The sequence below is a fragment of the Branchiostoma lanceolatum genome, chromosome 19 (assembly GCF_035083965.1).
Source record: "Branchiostoma lanceolatum isolate klBraLanc5 chromosome 19, klBraLanc5.hap2, whole genome shotgun sequence".
Taxonomy (NCBI): Eukaryota; Metazoa; Chordata; class Leptocardii; order Amphioxiformes; family Branchiostomatidae; genus Branchiostoma; species Branchiostoma lanceolatum.
This window is the reverse complement of record NC_089740.1, coordinates 3,798,910-3,811,698: the sequence shown is the minus strand read 5'-3', so window position 1 is coordinate 3,811,698 and position 12,789 is coordinate 3,798,910. Positions and strand designations below refer to the sequence as shown.

Genomic DNA, 12,789 nt, shown 5'->3' with positions numbered 1-12,789 from the left:
AGAGATCTCCAGTAAGTTAAGACATGACCACGCCTGATTAAGACCTGAAATAGAGTGAACGGTAGGGTGGATACAAACCGCCATATCCCCAGTGCCGGAAGGCCAAGAGTTTGAAATTTTGGAGGAAACTTTGCCTTGGTACCACACCTTCCAATTATGAATAAGATACTTGAAATAGAGTTATGGTATTTTCATTATTCATAAATATAGGATCAATATCATTTTTACAATAATTGACCTAGCCAAGTTGCTGCGTAGATCCTGGAGTATAGAATTTTTTACAGGATGTAGTGATAGTCAGCTGCTACAAGGAAGTCTTTCCGGAAAATTAGAATACTGCTCAGGTTTAGAGAAATATTAATATTTTCGTTGATTTTGATTATTTTTTGGGGGTAACCATGACTTTATCAGCCAGCATCTAAAGATTGTAAGATGAAATGAATTTTTGGGAAAGACTTTGAAAGAAAGTAAATCCTTAGGCCTTGTTTACGCCCAATTACACCTTTGTTTGCCATAGCTACGAACTTGGCTGAGGCTTTTAAGTCTAAAACCCTACTTTTTTCAGAGTTTGGTCTTCCTAGCCCATCCATCAATCTGACAGCCGCATACCTCTCAATAGAGTAATTGTTTTCACACCCCTTCACGAACTCATTATCTGCAATTATCTTAATCTATGCATAGGGCAGACAGCACCATAGTGTCCATTCAAGTCCTGATGGAAAGACGATGTCTGACCAGTCAAGGGGGATCTATATAGAATTAACTTGTTCCTATAGTTAAACCAAGAAGGTTGGTAAAACGTTTAAAAAGAAAATTGTTGAGAGTGGAAATGCCGTGAGAAAAACATAATCGGAACATAAGAAGAGCACGGCCAATTAATGTACGTACAGTACAGGACTACCTGCACCAAATTTGGCATACGTTCTTATAGAATACACTAATACACATCTATTGAAACAGGAAAGAATGTTAAACTTTGTACCCCTTCGAATTCAGAACAAAGAATCTACAGAACAATTGATTGAAACTGTAAGCGTCACTCCTACATAACATAACAGTCCCAACTATACCGAAATACAACCCCGGAAGGATGAAATCTACAGGGAATCATTGCTTTTGTCTTTGTTTGATGAGTAACATCACAGATTGCTACATTTTGGTGTAAAGTTAAGTGCATGGGCCTAGGAATAAAAAGATCATAAGAAAATACTGGGCCATGGAGATACTTGCCCGTTGCCATTATTGTTATCATCAGCGATTTCAATGCTTGTTAGCAAAGTCTCAGAGTAATACTTACTAAGGAAGAGTGGTCGAAATTTACCAAATTCAGTATGTTTTAATCAGTGTTCCTTCATATATTTCACCCTTCTTTACGCACATAACAGTGTATTCTAACGTGGCCCAGTAAATAGTCGGACCACTGCTAAAACAACAAATTTGTCCGGATCAAGATCCGAATCATGGGGGTTGCGAAATAAAGCTCTTAGCCTGAATTGACTAGATGATGCATTTGAGTACCATTTTATTGTAGACGGTAGATAAAGTTTGTTTAGTAGAGATAATCTATGCATTTTGAACAGATATGGGGGTCTAAGCTTTACTACCTGGAATCCAGAGCCTATGTACCGGCGCGCGCTCCGAGCTCCCGAGGCCTACCCTTCCGATGACCCCGACGATCTACCCCGATCGTCAGGGTCAGCGGAGGGGTAGGCCCGGGGAGCTCGGAGCGCGCGCCGGTACATAGGCTCTGGATTCCAGGGAAATTCACACAAAATATGCTGCATTCATAACACCTTCCTGATGGTACAACTTGTCTTCTTGTTACTAGTGCCTTTCCACCCGAGGATTTCGAACGGAAATCTTTTTCTTAGCGTCAAAACAGGCTATAGTCAGATGTGTATTGACTTGTCTGGCAATGTGTAGACTGAAAATATTTTGTATTTTTCCTTCCGTACTACCAACTGAATAAGACGCACTACTCGTTGTACAAATGCATATTCCATCAAAGTTTCTGTAAGAAACAAAACAATCGAAGCTTGTATGACGAAGGACGGATAGTATAGTACATTTGCAAAAAAGAGAGAGTAATTATTTAATGGTCCTCCTTCAAATCTGTGCCAAAGAAGGCTGTAGTGTTTTTGATGATGGTCTTGACACCTTTTACTCTTGTCTATCACTAGAATTAGTTCATTACACGTAATTACTAAAAAAAAAAAAAACTAAAAAAAAACTAAAGCCTTTTTCAGTTTTTGGCGCCAAACCGCTGTGCATTTATCGTTCAATCCATTTGCTGAGGGACCAATGTCAATTGGCTGCTTTGTTTCTGTCTGGACAGGGTGCGTATAGAAATGCAAAATATAGGAGGAGCAGTGGGAAGTGAAACTAGAGCAATTATCACCCAATTATAGCCTCTCTACTCGCACCTTAGCTCATTTCAATACTATTACAATATTTAAAGGAGCCTTTTGGAAGGCAAGGCCCGCCGAGTCTTAACTTGCTGGAGATGGCGTTAAACAGGCGGAGAAAAACTTACAGACCATGCATTTTCTTTTTAGAAAAGCTGATATTTCTGCCCATGGGTTTAACAGTTGGCTCTGTCCGCGTGGTTTTAAGATAAATACGTTTTGAATAAATCGGACGTTAATTGGTCATGTTACGTTACATTGTACCTGTTACAATTGATGTGCAATAAACTTTGAATTCTCTTGACTTGATGCCTTTGCGTATATAGTGTTAACAGATTTGCAACATTCAATATATGTACGTATATGAATCGTGCAATGAATATGAAGCTCTTAACATTGAAGATAAAGGGATTATAGTGTTTTTAATAGGAGTTGATAAATCATGTTTTGCTAAATATATATCTTATTACTTGATATGTAAGGACTATTGTTTGACTTATGTCAGCTGCAGAAGACATAGAATAATCAAATATCACACATGACATCATAAGTGACTGATAATGATTATAATTTATAATTATGAACTAGAAAGGTAACAGTTGTAAACAAATACATAAGGTTTACCTTCACCTAAGAAACTAATACACTGTTTATTAAAATACATAATGTTTACCTTCACAGGTCCTAGCCTAATAAACTACTACTCTGTTTATTAAATTACATAATGTTTACCTTCACATGGCCTAGCCTAACAAACCACTACTCTGTTTATTACATTACATAATTTTTACCTTCACATGGCCTAGCCTAACAAACTACTACTCTGTTTATTAAATTACATAATGTTTACCTTCACATGGCCTAGCCTAACAAACTACTACTCTGTTTATTTAACTATATAATGTTTACCTTCACATGACCTAGCCTAAGAAACTACTACTCTATTTATTAAAATACATAATGTTTACCTTCACATGGCCTAGCCTAAGAAACTACTACTCTATTTATTAAAATACATAATGTTTACCTTCACATGGTCTAGCCTAAGAAACTACTACTCTGATTATTTGAATACATAATGTTTACCTTCACAATACCTAGCCTAAGAAACTATTACTCTGTTTATTTAACTATATAATGTTTACCTTCACATGGCCTAGCCTAGTAAGAAACTTCTACTCTGATTATTAGAATACATAATGTTTACCTTCACATGGCCTAGCCTAAGAAACTACTACTCTATTTATTAAAATACATAATGTTTACCTTCACATGGCCTAGCCTAAGAAACCACTACTCTGATTATTTGAATACATAATGTTTAGCTTCACAATACCTAGCCTAAGAAACTATTACTCTGTTTATTTAACTATATAATGTTTACCTTCACATGGCCTAGCCTAGTAAGAAACTACTACTCTGATTATTAGAATACATAATGTTTACCTTCACATGGCCTAGCCTAAGAAACTACTACTCTATTTATTAAAATACATAATGTTTAACGTTAGGTAACCTAAATTCGGGATTTTTCCGATAATGGTTGACTGAAATCAATCTAGCAGAACAATAAACCATCCTTTTTTTCTATAATTCTGTCAGTATCATGTACTATCTTTGCACTAATCATATATATGGTAGATTTTGTCTCTAGTCGTGCTGACACCATAATATTTCAATTTGAAACTACCGTCCGCCGCACGCACAATGACAGTGTTGTCGGACAGGGGGGCACATTAATTCGGGAGAGAAGATTCGTCTTGAATATCTTACCGCTAATCACATTTTATACAGCAGCTATTCGTTCCATCCTTGGCTTGAGGAGAGTGCTATGGATATAGACGTGTCCAAGTAAAAAAAATACACGAAAAAAAGGCCGTACCGCACACATCAGGCCAGTTCGGGAACAACCCGTGTGTTGAGTCGGTAGAACTTCACTCAAAGTCGGCCCATCGTCATCATCGGGCAACGTGTAACGTTACATTATTCATGGTAAGTTAGCTGGATGCCGTAGCAATGGTAATACTACTATGTCCATGTGTTCCTTGTTGTGTTAGGAGCAAACTTTGAGGAAAATATCTTCCTCAGTCCACTATCACACGCAGCATTTAGACAAAAAAGTGTTCCTCACAAACCTTTGCCGTCTGCTTGACAACAGGATTCTGGTTAACAATATGGCGGCGGGAAAATACACGTGCCGTAGGTTGTAGCAACAGAGAGGAGTTTTGATGATTGATCACACTTAGAGTCCAGTTGTAGGTTAGCAAAAGAGATTCTAATTAGTTGTCTTGTAAATAATTGTGTTTAGCAGGCAGGAGATGTGACATTTGTCTTATAAACCAGCGAACAACCGTGCAGTGTGAGTCTCCCACGAAGCCCCCAGACTCTGTCAATAAGGGACGGAGAGGTTTTGACGTCGCCAACTTCTAATGCATGGTTATCGAAGCTTTTCAGACAGTGTTCTGAATGTGTTAGTCTGTCAAGTTTGCATTTCTAGCGGTATTACTGATGTTGCATCTAGCACATATCCCTAAATACCCCGTTTTCGAAAAATCCCGACTTTAAGTACCCCACGAATTTAGGTTACCCAACGTTACCTTCACATGGCCTAGCCTAAGAAACTACTACTCTGATTATTTGAATACATAATGTTTACCTTCACAATACCTAGCCTAAGAAACTATTACTCTGTTTATTTAACTATATAATGTTTACCTTCACATGGCCTAGCCTAAGAAAATACTACTCTATTTATTAAAATACATAATGTTTACCTTCACATGGCCTAGCCTAAGAAACTACTACTCTATTTATTAAAATACATAATGTTTACCTTCACATGGCCTAGCCTAAGAAACTACTACTCTATTTATTAAACTACATAATGTTTACCTTCACATGGCCTAGCCTGAAAAACTACTACTTTGTTTATTAAACTACATAATGTTTACCTTCATATGGCCTAGCCTAGCAAACTACAACTCTGTTAATTAAATTACATAATGTTAACCTTCACATGGCCTAGCCTGAAAAACTAATACTTTGTTTATCAAATTACATAATGTTTACCTTCACATGCCATGGCCTAGCCTAACACACTACTACTCTGTTTATTCTTACTCAAACACATTCATATGTATGGTGACCAGCTCCTGTCCTGCCACTTGCTACATAATGTAATTGAACACCACATGGTGTCTGCTATACCTCAAAAGAGCATTCCACTAATGAAGCGGGTACTATGCCTCAATCCAGTTTTTTGTCAAAATTACATTAAGCTAAAGCCTGAATTGAACGCAGGGCAAAAAATAAAGCGATCGAGTTCTTGAATTCCCCGAGAACCCTTCCAACAATGCCAGAGTTCAATGTTTTAAATGTAGTAATATCTCTGTATTCAAATACTGGATAGTCTTCAAACGTCTGTGTGTACTTTCCTAAATGTGTGATAGTCAATCGCCTGCTTTCGTTAAGCTTATGCCGTTATCGAGAATGGCCGGGTGCACAAAGCTGTTCTTGCAAGTACAGTACAAAAGACTACGAATGGGGATATATGAATTTAGAAAATGATAATTGTCGAGAATCAATGAAAGGAAAGACGCACATAGAGGTAATCATAGAATACGATGGACAACCAAGATTGTCGAAAAGACAGCTAAGGTAATTTAGCCAAAAGTCGGGTGCATTTGTAATTGCATGTCATTAAAAATATGATCTATTGGAAAATAATACTAGTACCCACATATGGAGTGGAATGTTCTTTTGAGAGCAATATAAATCAAACCACATAACACACCGAATCTACTTGTTGTTCAATTCGTTCCAATTACTTTTAAGTCATCATTTTCAAAATGGATTCGCTGTCCACCCATAGGAAGTTGTAATCATGTTTGTTAAGGGCGGTCAAAAACATTTCTGTTTAAATTATTCACGTGGAAGGGCGCACAATTCAAAGGGAAAGGGCGGATTGACAAAACTAAAGATAGCATAACTTCCCAACATGGAAGGCTCAGGTGCGCCCTCTGGCAGATGGAAGGTGAAGCGCTGCATCAAGGAAAGGAACAACATGAAGAGCTCCATCTTGGCCAACTGTTCACCAAGGCATACCCGGTGGCCTAAAGAAAAAGAGGGGGGGGGGGTAACAAGAATAGTAAACAGCATCGTAATATCTCCCTGTAGTGACGTCACAAAATGTTTTTGACTGATCTGAACGACAAGAACTGAGTTTTGTTTCAATGTTTGTCTTCCAATTCTCTTTGACTTGTTTCGGATCAGAGAGTAATGTGCCAACGAATGCTGGTATGCGGGAGTTTTAGTTAATCGACTAAGCAAGTCCGCAGGCGTCCAATTTTGATATATGTACCATACTCTGAAATATACGAATGCAAATTACCTATAGGGTTCCAGCCTCTAAGTCTTAGCCTTCGAGACTTCAGTGTAAGCGCCTGAAAGAATCTCCGATCTTGTTCAAATTCACCGTAGGCAGAAGGTTATATTTTTGGTCGGGATTTGTGGACGGATGTCAATGATTTTGGATAGGTAAGTTTCTGTTGGGGAGACGAAGGTCAAGTTCGAAGATGGGTCCTCTGGGGGGGGGGATCCTTCGGTGCTGCAGTGGATCTTTTGTGTTTGTTGGTTTGTTCGATCGTTGGCGGGATAACTCGAGAGGCATTTGATGGATCGTGATAAAATTTGATGGGTTTGTGGGGTCGGGAATACGAAGGTCAAGTTTGATTACGGTACTGTAGCGTAGTTCTTTATTTCCCTGGGTTGGTGTTGGAGGGGAGGTGTAGGTAGTCACACTTCTGCATATATAAAATCCGCATGAGTTCCGTATTGATAATTTTTTGGCCTAGGTAAAGTTTGCAGGGAAGTTTTTTTTTGTCCGTTGACCCATCGCCGTGCAGCCTTGCTATCGAATAAAACAACGACTTCTACGGCTGCAAGTTTAACCTAAGTAAAACAAATGTCAATAACCCATTTCATACATTCGAGTACGCATGTGCAGTGTAAAAGGTGAAGGCCCCTGAGACATAAACAGAATCCGTATGGGCCTTGTTACGCAATTCGAGACAATGTCGAGACCTTAAATGTTTACAAGCCAGATGACTTCACCTTTGACACGTACTGCGCATGCGTACTCGAATCTACGGAAGGGCTTAAACGGAGCTCATACGGACTAGCACCCCCAGAATCACCACCAACACACACACACACACACACACACACACACACACACACACACACACACACACACACACCACAACCATCATCAACACATGTAAAAAAAACGAACGCGGACATAAATGTGACCTATAAATTAAACAATTGAAACGAACAGGAACACGGATACAAAACTCCCGCGCTGTGACTCACCGATACCAAACGGGATGAGCGCCTCGTGTTTGACGAAGTTTCCGTCCTGGTCCAGGAAACGTTCCGGTTGGAACTGGTTTGGCTCCGGGAACAGCTTAGGGTCCATGTGTACGGACCACAGGTTGACCTGTAGAGCACACGTCACAGTTGAGCTGAAAGAGCCTTTGAAAATCCCATTTTTTCCTTGAAACATTTGGTCCAATTTGGAGACTTAATGGATTAGACAAAACAGGAAGGGGTCTAAGCTGTCCCCGATCGATTTCCGTCAAAACAGCAGTTTTGTTGGCGTAAAATATGTGTTACCATGACACTGGCCCTGAGCGGATTTATACCGGAGAACTGGTGTCAACGCGGTAGGGGTTGTTTACTACTGATGCAAATGTAACCCCTATTAATTTTAACAGAAATCCGCCAGGTTACGTAAATCCGCCACTTTGAAAAACAGTGGGTTTGAGAGATCTCTAGTGCAGCATCCTCCAGGTTTGTACAGTTTAGATATACATGAGTGCATTATACTGTTGGATGTTGAGTAGGACACTTGTTTGGCCGTATATTTTCAGGGTGGCGGAATTAAGTACCCTGGTGGAATTATGTTAGTAGATGTTATATGGATGGACATATCAATCGACAGAAAAAATACATTTTTAGGCGGACAAACAAAATTAGGCTCGCCCCTGAGGTGTCACAAGAAAGTGGTCAATAAATAGGCATGCAAAGATGCAGGTAAAGATATATTTATGAATGGAGAACAAACGAATACTGATATGAATAGATGAATTATATACTACTAGTATTAGATAGATGACATAATTGTAACCAATATTTTTCTAACCAAAATCCAGGTTTCCTGAGGGATGTTGTAACCGTTGAGGGTGGTGTCCCTGGACGCTGCGTGGGGAACGCTGAGGGGCCCGATGGGTTTAATTCGCTGGACTTCCGCTAGGGTCGCTGTTGTGTAGGGCAGCAGGCTCCGCTGTGCGTAGGACGGCGGGGTCTGCCCAAGCACAGAGTCTATCTCCTGATGAACCTGCGGCCACATCAGCTGTTATCACCTTCGCCTAGAAGGTTTGTGTTTGGAACCCTCCTAAAAGCAGGACCCCTATCGCTCGATTCGTTGGCTTGCTCGTGTAGGGGCCCTGCTCTTTAGCCCCGTTAGACACGGTTCTGGTGACGTTACTGACTGTTGCTCATGAACAATTAATGAGCGATCCTTATTTGGCACAATTTGGCGGTTGATTTGTTCTGAACCTAAAGTAACGATGTGAGACGTAACCTGATTGGTTGATAGCTTCCCAGCGTCCTCTAGATGAGGTTTAGCAAATCCTCTGATTGGCTGAAGCTGTTTTGGTGGCGACGGTGCCAGAACCGTGTCTACCGGGGCTAAAGAGCAGGGCACTTACGCGAGCTAGCCAACGAATCGAGCGATAAGGGTCCTGCTTTTAGGAGGGTGGTGTTTGGTATCGTTTACATGTTTGTATGTATGTGGAATGGATGAACACCTGGATGGATTGTCTTCATATTTGGCATGTGGGTAGGTCTTGATGAGACCTCGAAATGATTAGACTTTGTGGCGCCCTCTAGCGGCTTGTTAGGGTAATGCTGAGAAACTTCTGGTTTTGATATCTCGTCTTTTAGACATGCTATGATTTTTAAGTAGTGAATAACTCTTGGGAAGGAGAGTAAGTGCTTAAGGTTTAGGTCCCCTGGCGGCTTTCTTTGAACTGCAGGCGATTTTTTCAGTGTTAAGAATAAAACGAGAATAACGTAAGAATGGCTTTATGGATCGTTATTATCATTATCATTTTTTTGATTTATCATTATCATCATCAATGAACATTACAAGTTTATTTCTTAGAACAGCCGAATGCCTTTTTTTTGCAACTAACATATTAAATAGTTCCATTCTTAGAACAACCATGTATAAAAAGTTCCTTTCTGCGAACAGCCAAAGGCCGTTTTTGCAATGACGTTTTTGCAATGAACATAAAAAGTTCCTTTCTTTAATAGAACAGCCGAATGCCTTTTTTTGCAATTAACACAAAAAGTTCCTTTCTTAGAACAGCCAAATGCTTTTTTTGCGATGAACATGAATAGTTCCTTTCTAAGAACAGCCAAATGTCTTTCTTTAGATGAACATGAATAGTCTATTTCATAGAAAAACAAAATGTCTTTTTGCATGCCCTTGCTACTGCAATTACCTCTTAGAATTGAGCTCAATGAACTAAATCAAGTCTAAGAACATGTCATAAATGTAATGACGTTATTAAAAGTTATGGGAAACTTGCCTTTTCCTGGACTTCCGGGTTGACCATCATGTACAGCAGGGCCCAGCGGATGGTGTTGGCGGTGGTCTCGGTACCGGCCAGGAACAAGTCTATCAGCACCTGGTGTGGAAAACATTCTTCAGTGTCTTCTAGACAAGTCTACTAACTTTCTCAATGGATTATACTTTGGGCAGTATTTATGCGAGTGTCTCTCCCCGTCTCTCTCCGTCCCTCTCTCTCTCTCCGTCACTCTCTCTCTCTCTCTGTCTCTCTACCTCTCTCGAGGCCGATCTCTGACACTTTCTCAGAAAGAGGCTAGCGCTTCTACAAACCTTTGAAAATCTTTAAAATCCTTTGAAGAGGGGATAGCTCAAGAAGGCTTTAAGGGATCATTATATAATTGGCGAGGAAACACTATATACAGTGGGCATGTTTGCTTACATAAGACTTTTATACTTTAAACCACTTGTGTCATTCGGGTATAGAGAATGGTTAACTGATCTAATCTATGCAGATCGATAAGGGTCTTATTTGCACAATGAGCAATCAAGTTACTTTATGTAAGCCAGAACCTGTTTCGATATTAAACAATTTTAAACAATCCATCGAAATATTCATACCATATCATCTATTCAATCATTTATTCATTAATTGATTTTTTTTCAAGTTTGGGCCATATTGATTCGATTTTATAGATGACTTCCGCACGCGCATAAATTTTCGCCCGTTTCCAACAAAACGTTTTTGGCCATACTGTAAAATTGTACAAAACAGCCGGAAAAAGGTATACTTTAAAATGCAAAATAGTATTTTGGAAAACGGATACTTATTACGTAAAATGCCAAAGCCAATTCTAAAGTCAATGAGGCACTTAGGTCACATGCTCAGAGTAATTTAATTACTCCCGAAGAAGGTCGGCGTAAGAACAACAGAAAATTCGAGGTGAGCAACATTTGTTTGTCTTTAATTCAATCATCAGGTTAAAAAAAATGAACACTGACGTCATATAATTCAATTATCAGGTGAGATTATCGCCTTCTCACCTGATAATTGAATGATATGACGCTAGTGTCCTAAATTTTCACCTGATGACTGAATTATATGACGTCAGTGTTCAGTGTAACATGATTACCAGGTGAGAAGGCGTCAGCACGGCATAAGTTGCGAACGGTGGAAAATCCAAGAACTATGACGGACTTATAAGTTATGCGAAACAACTTGAAAACAAGAACTTAACTTTATAATATATTAAGAATAGAATAGAAGGATTTTCAATTGCTTGTGTAGCTTTCCTTTAACATGGTCTTACTACACCTCTTTCAGCTGCTTGTCGGAGAAGTTCGCCCGAGCTCGTTCGTCCTCGGCCCTCTGCTGCTCAAGGAGAAAGGCGTCGATAAAGTCCCGGATGTCGTTCGGGTCAAAGGTCATCCTGTGCTTCTCGATTTGTTCACCACAGAACTCTTGGAGAGCCTGGAACATTTTCACTGCTTTACCAACCAGAGATGTTCCGCTGAAATCGAGGTGCCGAAACACGGTGTGGATCGCTGAAAGATGGTCGATGACAGTTTCCTTTCCTTCAAATGTAGTGTTCAACAGGCGAATCAGTCGCAGAAAATCTGGGTCGCCGTATTCAAATCGGTCCCCAAAGACGATGGAGCAAATGATGTTACAAACAGCGTTTTGTGTCATGATTTTCAAATCGAAAGGTTGTCCGTTCTGCGACAGAACTTCCTGGACCAGCGCGTTGGCTTCTTCGTTGACCTTGCCTTCCAAACTCCGCTTTCCGACGCCGAAGTCCCGGAGTGTCATCAGGGCGAATTTGCGATGCTGTTTCCAGCGTGGTCCGTAGGGGGACATCAAGAAACCTGGAACTAAAGAATGCTTTCATGACATTTTCATAATATATATTTATATTGTTTATAATACAAAAATGCATAGTCACTGACTTCAACCCTATTCAGACCGGGCCTTTTTGGTAATCGGTGGGGTGGGGGTTGGGGGGTGGCGGGCTGAACACCTCATCTTCGACTTCTTGTAACTCCTAAATTCCTTATGGATGTATGACGACCAAATTTTCGAATATGGTGTATAAGTATACAACTTATGTAATATGACAGCTTAGGTGTCATCATGATATGATATGACGTAATTATGGCGTCATTAACATTTTTCTTTTGGCACAGTAGAAATAAAGTATTCCCATCAAACTCAAACGTAGGCGACAAAATTTTAACAGAGCTGGTGACTAACAGAATATTAATGTTTTCTTAGACTTAAGTTGTTAAAAGCAACAGATAAGACCTCAAAATGGCGTCATAAAATGACGTCATATATCTTTTAGATATCCGCTATCTTGCATCCGTCATCTTGAATTTTCGAAAATACAATTTTTAACCAAGTAGCCCCAAAACACTATGAAACATTATGAAAATAGACTAAAACGCTTATTTGAAAGTTTTTTGTAGAACAAATTCCAGCTGGTAGTGACGATTTTAAATGGAAAATTGACTTCATGCCTCAGCTATGATATGATCCGCCAACTTGCATTTTGCCTATTACGTCATTAAATTAGCATGATGAATTGATATAAAACCATTGAAGTTACATTGACTTATTTAAAATATAGTTAAATAAGAGAGTAGGCGTGGTTTGATTTAGCACGAAAACCTTATAATTCACATTGTTGAACCCAAAATTAGTGAATTTCCTAATAAGATATGATCCACCAACTTGGATTTTGCCTATTA

At 39.5% G+C, this 12,789-nt stretch overlaps 1 protein-coding gene across 1 annotated transcript; it reads right to left on the bottom strand.

The window, feature by feature from the left end:
• Positions 1–5,839: 5,839 nt before the first annotated feature.
• Positions 5,840–11,909, bottom strand: LOC136425867 (cytochrome P450 2D4-like). Its single transcript, XM_066414799.1, has 5 exons — positions 11,357–11,909; positions 10,064–10,162; positions 8,611–8,805; positions 7,779–7,905; positions 5,840–6,517 (listed from the first exon to the last, which is right to left on the bottom strand). Exons 1-5 carry the CDS (start codon positions 11,897–11,899, stop codon positions 6,327–6,329), a joined length of 1,155 nt encoding a protein of 384 aa, XP_066270896.1. The 5' UTR covers positions 11,900–11,909; the 3' UTR covers positions 5,840–6,326.
• Between the last annotated feature and the right edge of the window lie 880 nt (positions 11,910–12,789).

Excerpts from the sequence above, each read along its gene's own strand:
- LOC136425867 (XM_066414799.1), bottom strand. The coding sequence starts at position 11,899 with ATGTCCCCCTACGGACCACGCTGGAAACAGCATCGCAAATTCGCCCTG. Across the intron at positions 7,906-8,610 it reads CTCAGGAAACCTGGATTTTG|GTCAACCTGTGGTCCGTACA; the intron begins GTTAGAAAAATA and ends TGTGCTCTACAG. Across the intron at positions 6,518-7,778 it reads GCTCATCCCGTTTGGTATCG|GCCACCGGGTATGCCTTGGT; the intron begins GTGAGTCACAGC and ends CTTTTTCTTTAG.